General features: G+C 49.2%; 1 protein-coding gene across 10 annotated transcripts in view; it reads right to left on the reverse strand.

Annotated features, from left to right (window-relative positions):
* The window catches only part of OPHN1 (oligophrenin 1), a 69,839-nt gene that overhangs the window by 15,263 nt on the left and 41,833 nt on the right, over positions 1-12,743 (reverse strand). For all 10 annotated transcript variants that reach the window (XR_012675490.1, XR_012675493.1, XR_012675491.1 and 7 more), the window contains 9 exons: positions 12,151-12,251; positions 9,884-9,975; positions 9,672-9,750; positions 8,335-8,368; positions 6,481-6,543; positions 5,311-5,385; positions 2,869-2,953; positions 2,464-2,522; positions 828-933 (listed from right to left, as the gene is read on the reverse strand). Coding sequence is in view for 1 of the 10 variants with exons in the window: in XM_075161877.1 (XP_075017978.1) it covers positions 828-933; positions 2,464-2,522; positions 2,869-2,953; positions 5,311-5,385; positions 6,481-6,543; positions 8,335-8,368; positions 9,672-9,750; positions 9,884-9,975; positions 12,151-12,251 (694 nt within the window). In the remaining 9 variants the exon portion in view is untranslated. The remainder of the gene's footprint in view (positions 1-827; positions 934-2,463; positions 2,523-2,868; positions 2,954-5,310; positions 5,386-6,480; positions 6,544-8,334; positions 8,369-9,671; positions 9,751-9,883; positions 9,976-12,150; positions 12,252-12,743) is intronic.

A 12,743-nucleotide genomic window follows, 5' to 3' on the forward strand; every position in this document is an offset into this window, starting at 1 on the left:
TATTTCTGAAACAGTCTAGTTTTGAAAAAGACTTCTCCAAAGGTCCAAAGCAAGTCCTGTCATACAAAAGCCATTGCTTCTGCAAGCCCTGGTCCTTCCTGACCTGCACACTGATTGCTCCCTTGCTTTTGAGCTTCGGCATGGCTTGTCAACCAAGCTTTTCTCCCTGATGTGCCCCTGCTCCCCCCTGGGGTGGAGAGGGCAGAGCTTCCACACTAAGCCTTTGCATTCGGTGTGACAAGGAGGCAGGAAAATACCTATTTCCCAATGCAGTGCTGCTGCCATTATCATCAAGTAACAGACTTTTTCAGTGGCTCACTGGTGGAAGCACGTGGAAGCAGGGCTGCTCAGTGCCATCAAGCAGCCAACACACCTGTATGACAGCAGAGACTGTCACGCTCAAGCCTTTGTGCTGCTCTAAGGGCTCAGGACATTGAATCCATAGACCTGGAGATACAACCAAAGCATGCTTCACGTTCAGCCCATGGGCACAGGTCCTACAGCCATTCCCAAACCCCAGACCTAACGTTCTTGTTAACTGCAGTGAGAGGTGACCATTTATAGCTCTATTGTCAGAGGGTATTTTCATTTTAAAATTATTTTCTGCTTGGTGCTTGTCAGAAAGGGGATGAAAGTGGCAATTAGAAAGAGAAGCATCACTTAACGCAGTGGGTAGCACGGATAATCATACCATTTGTGTAGTCCAGACGTAAATTCCTAGGGGGACTATGGTGGATACATTTTTGCAAACCTGCCACAAAAAAAGGCTTGTTCTGCTAATTCCATTATTCCCCTTACTTTGGCTTTAGAGAAAAATGTCTGCTTACTTGACGAGGTGTTGTATGAGGAGCTCTAACATCTCTCTGTTCTTGTCAGGTAGTTTATAGACCAGTGCGTGAATGGCTCCCAGCCTGTAATCCAGGTTCTCAGATTCTGGAAAGAAGTAACACAAAGAAAAGTTTGTGCCCACCACTTTCAAAGTAAATACATAAGAGAAAGATCAAGCCAAAGAAAATCTGTGGGAGCTGTTCCTTCTGCAACATAGGGCTGGCTGGCCAAACCCAGTGATGGGAAGCAGAAGGAAAGTGAGATTACATAGCAACAGGGTAATCATTGTGAGAAACAAAATGACGTGGAAAGAGGGAGAAATGAAGCTTGAAACGGAGCTCAGGGTCGCACTCTGCCTCTGAGCACAGCCAGGGAAACAGGCTGGGCATGGCCGGGTACTCCCCTTTGCACCCTCGCCCCGCACACCAGCACACCTGGGGAATACACGGCCTCTCTGCTGGGTATCTTATCAGCCCAGATAGCTGTAACACTGAACAATGTCGTAAAATGTCCTGGAGGGAAAAAGATTGAGTCCCTGACCCAAAGAGGTCACCCTTAGAAGCATAAATAATCAAGAAACAATAAAATACTCGGTGTGAAAAGAATAGTGTGGGATCTTGGTAGCTGGGAAGCTTAATGGTGCAAGTTTCTGAGGGAGGGTAGGGAAGAGATTATGGTTTTGCACATACCCAGCCATCATTGGTTTAACCAGTTCTGAAACTAATAAATCTTGGGCTTGAGCACAATCAGCAGGGGGTAGAAAATTTTCCTTTCCAAGAAAGAATGAGTGTTATTAATTCTCCAGCCGCCCAAACTGAGGAGAGGCAGGCGTTCTCCTACCCTCCCGTTGACTTCAAGGAGGCATGGGGGTGTGAAGGATGCTTTAATCCAAAGTGTTTCTGAGTGTGCCATAAATTTCCAAATGCCAGTGCTCTCATGCTGAGGGAGATGACCAACTCCCTGTATCCCTCTAGTCTCCATCTCAGCATGCTGGCTCTCAACACGCTGTGAGGATGAAGCCAGTTCAGAATTATTACGGCTTATTCAAAATGGCCATAACAACAGGAGAGGCGAGGACTGGCCAGTTTAGCACAGGTGACGCCCTGTCAGTATACCCATGTTACTTGGCTAACCTCCATTAATGCTGGCTGTGGCTCAGTCCCAAGAGCTGCAGCAGAAAAATGTCTTTCATGTACTGATAGACACTTTGAATTCAATATCGCAGGACAAATTTCACGAGTTAAAGGGAGCACCCATCTATCTGCGTAGCAACAGCACGTGCCATTCCCTCACAGGTTTTAAAATAAATATATTAATACTACCGAGAAACAATACTTCTGGGACACCTGTGCTGATTTCAGGTTAGTTGACATCCCCTGGCTCTCCAGACCCTCTGAGACCAGGAAACCCTGTTAGAGGGAAGAGCACTGCAATAGCAAAGGAAAGAAGGGAAGAAATGCCACCGCCTCCCTTGCACAACTAAGCACTCAGAAGAGAGGGTCACTCCTCTTTCGACAGGGGGAAGCGGGTGGACACCCGCTGTCGGGCTGGTAGAGCTCTGTCAAGTGATTTTGATGTGCATTGGTTGGGGAGGGCAGGGCTAGGGACCGCCGGCAGGGCAGCTGTGGGACTTACTGGCAGCCAGGACCAACTCTTTGTGGAGCTTGTATGTCATGACGGGTTCAGACAGGTTCCTGCAATAACCAGAAACAAAACTGAGCTCTGGCAGGGCAGCGCGACCCACTCGTGACGGATCTCGAAGGACCGACGGGCAAACCTGCTCGCCCTCCAGCACCACCGGTTCCAGGAGGCATCTCCCTCCCAGCCAGTATTATTCAAACAGCTTTCCCCATAGGATGTGGGGTATAGGCATATTTCTCAAAGAAGAAAAAAAAAATCCATTCCTCTTCCCAAAGCCTTTGTCGCTTCTTTGCCCTTTCCAACAGCCGGATGTTACACCTGGCTGTTCGCTCCGCTTTTCAGCTGGATCAGCCCCAAGCTCTTTTGCCCACTCGGGGCAGGTGTGACCTGCAGTGCTACCTGAGATAAAACTTCAGGGAGCTGGTAATCGTCTTGATGTCCCAATCGCCGCTTTGGAGATCCACGTCTCCTGGACATTTTGGATCTGGAGGAAGAACAAAATGGCTTTAAAATAAGGTCCATTTTGATGTTGTTAATAAATAGCACACTCTCAGAGAGGGTATGCTCTCGAGACAAACGAAGCTACAGCAGCACATGAAGAAAGCTGCTGATTCTCACGGTTGGGAAAAGCAGAACAGTACCAGCATCAGTATTTTGGAAAGCCTGAGGAGGGACAAAGGAAGAAGCAGAAGGTAACATTTAAGCAGTGGTGAAAAGTTAGGGAGGGCATATTCTCTGTAGTTTGTTTTTTCCCAGCACAGCCAAGACTGGCAGAAACGACACATTTCAACAGATCCAAGACAAGCTTTCTGATATCCAAAGTAACCTAAGTGTCCAGCTCCAATCCCTCCTTCGCAGCTACTCCCCTGAAGGCTGTTCTGGAAACATTCCCTCTCACTGCATGGAGAGGAGGAAGCTCAGAGGAGGAGGCACAGCAGCGTGGAAGTACACTTTGCTCCTGCCTACCCTTACCAACAACCACATCATTTCTGTGGTACGATGAAGTAAAGGACATGGTTGGAGGATGGGGGCAGCTGGACTAAAGAAATAAACTGCATGGTTTATTTTAAAAAAGAAACAGGACTAGGGAAGGAAAAGAAGAAAAAAAAAAATCTGTCTCCTTACTGAAGTTCAGAATGAAATCCTTCTGCAGCAGTTATTTCTGTGTTGTTGGACCTTCCATCGTGAGTTCGTACACAATGGGGTGGCAAGTGGTCAACCAGACCAACGCATATAAATAAAATGAAAAGCCACTCACTGGTGGGGTTCAGAGGAGAAAACCACAGAACTACTCACAGAGAGGGTGAGAATCAAGAAGCAATAAATCTTAGGCAAGTGTAACCGGATAGCTGTCTGAAGTCGTGGCCGCATGGGAATCGGGTACAGCTATACGTCAGCACAAACCAGCCATTTTAATAAACAACAACAATAGTAAAAGCAATAGTAAACAATAGTAAAAAACAATAGTAAAAGCCTTTGAATACTACATTAATATCAGATGTCTGTGCAGGGAGCTGGTGTGAGCCCAAGGCACACAGGTATCAATGTAAACGTACTTTCTGCCCTGTGCTCCAGCCCCTCGGGCAGGGAAGGCGAGAATGGCTCAGCCTTTGGGCATGTGGGAGACCAACCCTCGGGGCTCACCTAAGGGGCTCGCCGCCTGCGCTGGCCCACACGTACCATGGGGCAGGGGCACGATGGCCTCAGCCAGGTCCCGGCCCGGGAGCGCCTGTCCCGGCACGGAGCAACGCCGCTGAGCAAAACAACCTGCTGCAGGGAGTTTAACCGTTTCTCGTATAAAGACTACCCACCAATTTACATGCTTGTATGAACTACAAGATTCAGTGCACAGAAAGGCTTACAGCAGAAATGCATACATTGACTTACTAACATATACATCGCATACACGTAAGGTATCCCACTCCTTCCAGGTGAAAAACTTAAACGAGGGTAACGGCCTCCCTGCAGAGGCCACCTTCCCAGTATAGCTCTCTGCGATACCCCACTGAGGAAAAGGGTCCCCCTGAGCTGTCTGCGGGGGCTGGTTTGGGAGGCGGCCGTGCTGGGGCAAGGCACCTCCCCATGAACAGCATCGGCCGGGAGAGGTCCCTGGCAGCAGCGCTGCAGCAGGGGCTGCCGGAACGCCGAGGCCCTCAGGATCCCGCACACTAATTAACGAGTGCTAACCAGGTCTGGTTCTCATTTGCACTGCCTAAATAAGAATGGGGACACAGGCTGTTATCGAGGGAAAGGATTCGTGGTGGCCGGGTGAGCAACGATTCTTGCCGTTGCTCGATTGTCGGGCGATGCTGGCAAACCCCTGCCACGTGCGCCCGACCGCGCGAGCAGCCCTGCTGTCCACGGCCCCTCCGCCGCAGCCGCCGCTCGACCGGGAGCTCCCGCAGCCCCGCTCCGCACGCTGGGAGCTGCCAGCCTTGCAGGCAGTGGAGGAGAGGGCGAGGACTCATCTCTCTTTGGCTGATGTTCCGCACCCGGGGACTGCAGCAGGAATGCATCCCCAGCACGTGACTCCAAAATGCCTGAATATTTTTAGCACACGATGGAAGAAGGCTTGTCCCCACTGCTCCAGGGTCTCGCTGCTGCTCACTTAACTTAAAATGCAGGTTGCACCACCAACAAATAAATACAGTTTAAAGAGAGAGGCACTAGAGCTCTAGTTGCAGAAAAAAGCCCAGAAGAAAGGGGAAGATGTGCCTCAGAGGGGCCACAGGGACCAAAAAACACGCTGGACATTTCTCACTGTGAACCTTGATCCTCTCTGTCCCTCTTAAACAATACAAAACCAGGACAATCTAGTTGCACGGAATAATTAATTCTTACCAAAAAAGGCATTCAGCAACTTCTGCACCTGAATATTGCTGCCAACAGTCCGGTAGACGCCCTCTGTAGTAATCCCTAAGCAGGAGAAAGCCAAAGAGCATTAGCCAAGAGTCCTCCCCAGCTGGTGGGAAGTCCAAAAGCCCCATCTAGTGGAACTCCTCTCCCAGCTGTCAGGGTGCTGGCTCCGCAGAAATGCTTCTGCCCCAGGAACCACCCGGGCTCTGTCCCCTGCGCCCCGGGCTGCCCCGCAGCAAGGGGCTGCTGCTGCCAGCACCCGCTCTGCTGGCAGAGGGCAGGAGCTCCGCTCGCCCGCGGCGGGCATGGCCCCCAGCACAGCCGGGATGTGTACCTTCTGCCCGGATGGTGAGCACAGCCGACACGTGGAATACACACCTGAGCTGGCAAGCCCTACCTGCCTACATACGCCATTTCTGGAGAGCGCTGCTTTAACACGAATTTGTTCAAATTGTCACAGAAGGCAAACGCACTTAAGCAAATTCTTTCAAAACATTAGCCGATGTCAGGAAAGACAGAACCGCTGTATTTGCCCGGCTCTGCGAGGAGGGTCTCCTTACCCTGCTCCTCCCCACTTCAGCGGGGCTTGGCTGGCCACATCCCCCAAAGGTCCTGGAAATGAAACCACTGCCACCTTTCCCTGCAGCAGCCTGGGGATCCAGCTGTTCTGGAGTGATTTATCGTCATCCTATAGCCCGTGCCGGTGATGTACACTGGTACAGGCTGGGCCTTTCATGAAAGACCAGAGGGTGAGCTAACATCCACCAGCCTGCTTCTGTCCTGCTGCTTCTTACAAAATGGGTCTGAATAACCCAGTACCCCAGTTAACCCCTGCCTGTCCCCCCAGTACAGAGAGACTTCCAGAGCTGTTCTTCTTCTGCCTAACAATGAGTTTTCTCAGAGCCAAAGATGAGAAACCGATCAATGAAAACAGCATAAAGGTGGAAATTCAATCCTAACTGGAATTTGGTGTAACAACATTCCAGGCCGTGCAGGATTTCTGCTCCTCTGACATGTGTTCTTCAGTCAACGACATGAGACTTTGACTTCTAACTAACAGCGCTACGCCACAGAAAATGCGATGCGGTGCCAGGCCGCGGGGAGCAACGCGTGCCAGGACGGCGGCACCTCCTGGTGCCATGGCGGGCACCTTACCTTTCGTTTCCACTGCGTTGATGCACTTCCGTACAAACTTGAAGCCGACCTCGTTCAACTCCACTGTTTCAAACAAGGGAAGCAGTGTTAGCTGCCTGAGCACCAGCACGCGGCTCCCTGTGGAAAACTACCGGGAAGGCCCCATACCCAGACCCTGCTTGGCACACAAAGCTGCAGAGCCCCAGCACACAGCTGGGTTCACACGTGCGTCTGCATCGTGTACATCCTTCCAAGAAAACACAGGCATTCTTTAAATCCTGACAAGGAGTTATTAGTTCCATATGTTCTCCATTTTTCCTTGAGTCTATTTTGAGTTACAGCATTGCTCCCTACCCTCTTTCTGTCTTTAATAATAAAAGTGTAAATCAGAGTCCCGCCACATGTGAATTTGTGTCTGATAAGGAGTTGATTAATCATTTCCAGAGCACTGCAAAATCTGCAGCTAAAGCTCTTCCACATCATGGGATCGTGTAATTTCTGCTTATCTACTTGACTAGATTAAAAAGCAAAAACAATACAGCTTGATATGCTGAGTAAAGCAGAACACAAGTTTTTGTTCCAGCCAATTAACCACAGACTATCTCTGTGCCTGTTTTGCAGGCTGCCTGCAGGCAGCAGGTAGAAAGTCAAGATTTTTTTCTATACACATATTTCAACTTCTGTAATCATGCTACTACTTCTGCTAATTTTTCCAGGATATATAGAAGGATTGTCCGAGTTATAATCTAAAATATCTCTCTGTTCAGTGCAAATGACCATGCTGTTGTAGATTTGGGTTTGTTGTTGTTGGTTTTTTTTTTTGGGAAGGGGTTGTGTGAGTTGTAGGGTTTTTCTGGGGGGTGGTTGGTTTTTTTTTTTTACGTGTAACAACATTCTACTTGAAAAAACAGCCATCTGGACCAACTTCAATCACAGCACAGGCTGTGTTGGCGAATCCTATGAAATCACTGTATTTTCAGCAAATTGTTTATAACGATTCTCTCTTCTTTGAGCAACAGCAACGAAAAGCTCAGACATATCTTAGCTCTAACATAGGAATGAGTAAAGACACTGTTAAGCTCAGATCCATTCGGTACTTGGTACTGAGTGGTGTAATACGACTTGAAGTCTTTCTAGCTCTAATCTATTAAAAATAGAGTGTATTTACTTTTGTGAAACACTGAGTCGCATTCTTTCCAGGCGTGTAATGCAAACACAGTCAAACAACAGGTTTGCTGATAATGCTACCTCTATGCTCATTAAAGTCAGCTAATTAAAGTGCTGACAAAAGTAAGCTCTAAGATACAGAATGCAAGTTTTCACTCAGCTAATGAAGCCCCCGAGTTTTCCAGGGCAGCACGCTCAGCCACTGCAGTGATGGCCTGTAAACGGGGAAAGACAAAAGGGGCAGCAGCCTGCCCCGGGGGCTGCAGGGGTGGTGGGTAGGGGACACCCCACCTGTGAAAGCGGAGACACGGGACAGGGTGGTGGGATGGGAGCTCCAGGGAACTAAATGCCACCTCTATTTTCCTATTATAATCTTTGCTAAGGGAAATGTCCTCAAAATCTCTCACTGATCTTTTTTCCCCCGTTATTTTGGGGTTTAGAGGTGCAAATTGAACTCCGTATCCTGCTAGTTCTTGCTAAATAAGAACTGCACATTGCAATTGATAACGTCTACCGTTTGCAACTCATTCTTATCTGGCCTCAGTATCAGACACTGTGATGAAAAGGAAAGAAGTTACACTGCTGTCACGGAGGGAATACACAGCCTATTCAGCAGAAATCGAGGACGAGCGTATCTGCAAGGAAATAGACTGCCTGACCTCCGGACAGCTTCGACAGCTCAGAGGAACAGCAACAGAAATGACTCACTTTCTTCCTGTTTCGTGATGGGACTGTGGTAGATCTGAAAAAGGGGAGGGAATGGAGGAGGAAGAAACAAAACCATAATGCAATGTGATTTGATATTTATTTTCAAAAGAAAATGCAGCACCCCACAAATCACCCAAAGCCAGTCACAAACAGTAAGACAATGTCCCAAAGAAATGTCATTTTATAATTAAGCAAGATACCATTATCTACACAACAAATGAGTTTTTGCTGACTTCCTACATTTCACTGGAGCACCTATTTCTAGGAAAGAGGTCTCCCAAAAACTGAACAGGAAAATTTGTTTGTCCTTTAGGTGCCCTGTAAAAATAGCAGCTGGACAGTCTGGCACACAGGGGTTGTGGGTTTTTTGTTTGTTGGCTTGCCTTTAAAAATTCAAGCGTCAAGACATTCCTTCATCCCATGCAAAAATAAATTTTGTATTTTTTTATTAATAATAAACAGCAGGTGCCATTCTTGATAGAAAATCAAAAATCCGTATTGTATACATAAAAATACGTCATGCAAACCAAGTGAGCCTCAGACATCCCCTAAGTGACTGGCTGCCCAGCACGAGCACGCTGACCCTCTCCACACTATCCCATGTCCTTTCCTCTTCAAACGAGTAGAAGAAAAGTGCTGCAGAGGGTGCCCATCTCCCATCTCCCCGCTCCCACACCCCACCTCCGCATCAGCAGCCACACAGCCCTGAACAGGTCAGCAAGCGCACTCATGCCAATCCTCTTCACCGAGCCCACCGAGGGAAAGGCCGCTCTCCAAAGGCAAGGGGAGCTGCCAGGAACGAGTTTTCCCGCACTGCACATCACACTGTCCATTTAGAGGAAATGTGGTAAAACGCAGGAGTCTGTGCTTTGTTCAGACTGAAGGAAGGAAACACCAGCAGGCACAGAAAGGCGGGCGAACACCGGAGCAGGGTGTCTGCTCCCATGGGCCAGACTTTCCAAATGCTGCTCAGAGCGGGGACAGACAAAAAAATCAGCTCCCGCAGGTTGGAGAGCAAGTTGTGAGCAAAAGAAATATCACGCGTTCAGACCCAGCAAGGCCAGTCCTTAGGCAGTCTGGCACAACTAGGGAATGAAACAGAGCTTTAAAGGGGGAAAAATAAAATCCCCATTGCAAGCTGTGCCGTGAGCAGAACAGCACAAAACCCCATTTTGGCTGTGCAGTGCTGAACTGATGCCTGAATTATGGGTACGCAACAGCAGTGAAGTGACAGCTGTAAAAAGGAGCCTGCCAGTGGCTGTGTCACTGCTCTTCCCCAGGACCCGCCGGCAGAGGACACTGCTGGGCAGCACATTCACAGCTTCTTGAACACTTACCGGCTCCTTCCCGTCCATGGCTTCCATCCACAGCCTTCGATTGGCTTCCGAGAGTGCTTGCAGCGTGATGGTCCCAGACCTGCGCAGAGTTCATCCAGAGACGGGAGGGAAAATGAAGCAAAAGTTGTTTTTAATAAACAGCAGAATGTGATTTCATCCAGGTTTACAGGGTTTATCTGTTTGGAGGACATTTGAATACTAAAGCATCTCACCTTTCATTAGTTTCAATGTCAAAACAAAACCTTTTGTCTATAGAGTCAGTCTTTCTCCTTACGCAGGATTTCAGTGTCAGGTCTAAGGTGCCCTGGGAGAGAAAGTTAAAGCCAAGATTAGAGGAAAGAAATATGGGAGAAGATTTCAGGTTCCTCAGCACCCTTAGGCTGCAGCCCAGCACGGCACTGTCTGTAGGGAACCAGGCTCCCAGCCGGTGCCCTGCCAATCTGATGGCACTGGTACCAGGAGCACAGACAGTCCGGCCCACCATCAACAAAGACAGAGATCAAAGGCTTTGTGAGCCAGGCTTCCCCTCCTCAGCCACAAAATGTTCCCGACTTCATGGCACTACCCCACAAACAAGTGCTAAATATCTCAGCAACAAGCAACATGCCTCCACAGAGCAGGAACACTGCTACAAACAAACCTCATGAGGCAGTCGCTTGGTCTTTGAGGCCAGGACCATGCTTGTCTGTTATGACACAGTTAAGTCCTAATTTTTATCAGGGATGATCAGCACTACCAATTATCCATACTATTCATGGTCCAAACAGCTTTACACAAAATACCTTGTAGAAAAAGAATGTTAACTGACCAAATCTGGAGTAGATGCACTCTGACGAAAGGCAGGCACTGCGGGGCTGAGCTCTGGCCGTTTGCGTTCCTGCCCCTTAATAAAGGGGCATTAACTGACTCTATAGCAGAGTCAATTTGTAACGTGATTGTGAGATCCCCGCGACTTTGCAGGAACTCTGAAGAGACACTCAGGAGACCTTACAACCAACAGACCCTAGGGCTGAGTCTGCAAACCTGGAACGCGTTCATCACCCCGAGTGTCACCGCTGCTGTGTCTGCAAGACCTCTGGCAGAAGCAGATCAAGCAGATCTAGGACAGCCCGGCAGCAAGGACAGCCTCCTCCCAGATTACATCTGACTTACACGCCACGATGATAATCTCCTGGCTGTGTTTTGTGCGTCTGCTGGTCATTTGGGGCTTTTAAGAGTGCTCCTTCTAATTGTGGCATTTGAAGCTGTGCGGCCAGCTGTGACCTGAAGGTGCAGATTACCAGACTGCAAGAGTTTGGGAAGGGGACTAATTTACATTTTTACAAGCCCCTACCTACGTTAATTGACCTTACTAGATATGTTTACGGCAGAGATGACAATAGATCTCTCCAGTCAATGTTTTGGACATTTCTTTGCCAAGGTCTCTGCCCAGGGCTTCCAAAAAATACATTTTATTTTATTGCTGCAGCATGCAGAGGGCTGCCAAAGAACAGACCATGAGATCACGAACTGGAGAACAGCACGCCTGACTGGGAAGTCCCCAGAGGATGTCGCTCCATGGCAGAGGAGGGTGGGAGGACTCAGTTGGACGCACTTGTTGTGCTCTGAGCCACCGTCCGTCATCCATGCCTGCATCCTACCCCTCCTCTGTCACGCCGAGGAACTGCGGGGAACTCCCAGACACATCACTCACTGGTAAAAACCAAAGCATTTTGTGAAAGAAGCAGGCCCCAAATCGTTGCCTTATTGCACAGTTTAGAGCTGCAACTGCTGCGCTCTCCTCCTCTCCTAACACCAGTCCCGCTCACACGTAACCAGTTCTGAGAACAGAAATCAAAATCGAAGACCAGTGACTGTGCAAACACGCAAAGGCAGAGAAATACTGCTTTTGGAAGCACTCACCTAATAACTCGAGTAATTCAAGTACTTGCAATCACTGCCAGAGGCCTAAGTGCAAACCAGGCTACAGGTTCACCGCCCATTTGCATGGATAAATATAAAAATTAGCTTGTCTACAAAGGCAGAAATTTCACACTAGACCAAACTTGCAAGTCACCACTGCCTGAATAACGCTCACGTTACACGAACCCATGTCTCCACTGCCAAACCCTGCGGGACTTTGGGTCACCTGGGAGAGCGGGAGGTGAAACTTTTCTTCACAGAGTACTTCCTTCAGCTGGCACCAAACCACCCGCTTGTGCGGCCAGGCAGGTGGGGGACACGAAGCCCACCCCCCTGCTCTGTGGCCAGGAACCCTTCCACAGCCGCAGCCGCAGTGTCGGGACCAGACCACTGCCAGCACACCTTGAGGAGCGGCGCTGCCAGACGACTGCTCCCAACAGCGGGGCGGGCCTCTACTGCCCTGGACGTGGCATTTGTATGTCTATTTGCTTACAGAAAGAGGTGACGTGGGTGGATTGAAGGTGAACCTGATGGCTGGGTCAAGGTTTGCAGACGTGGCTCCAAGAAACCAACTCACTTGCTTAGCTCCAGGCTTCTGGTCCATGGGCGTCATCCGCAAGGTTTTTGCCTCTTTTTCATACTGGCAGTAATATTTCACCCAGGAGATGCCCAGCGCCCCTGCAGAAACACACGGCAAGCTGCAGTCAGAGACAGTGCCTTAGCCGGCAAGGCATGTCCGCGCTTCTCTGGGGACGGACACCGCCAGCCCTGCGGGGACACCTCCCTCGCCAGCGTCTCCACTGGCAAAAGCCAGGAGGAGCAGGAGGAGGAGAGGAGCGTGGTGCGGCAGCCGCCTCCAGCGCCCTCCCAAAACGCTGCTGCTGAAAGGGCGTTTGTGGGACTCTGGTCGCAAGCCAAGCTGGTTTGGCCAAGTCCAGCCAAGACCTACGCTGGCAGGATCCTACGTGTCTTGAATGCTCGTTTCACACAGACACCACCATTTTTTCTTGTTGATGAAAACTTGGCAGTAAAGACAACAGCATCTTTAAAACACTCTAAAGATCCTATTTATATCACACTAAATTTATAGTCACTTTTCTTTGTTGTCTTATGCCTTTATGTGAAATACTTCAACTGATATTTTTTCTGTAATTTTTTTTTAAGTTGCAG

This window comes from Calonectris borealis, chromosome 13 (genome assembly GCF_964195595.1).
Source record: "Calonectris borealis chromosome 13, bCalBor7.hap1.2, whole genome shotgun sequence".
Taxonomy (NCBI): domain Eukaryota; kingdom Metazoa; phylum Chordata; class Aves; order Procellariiformes; family Procellariidae; genus Calonectris; species Calonectris borealis.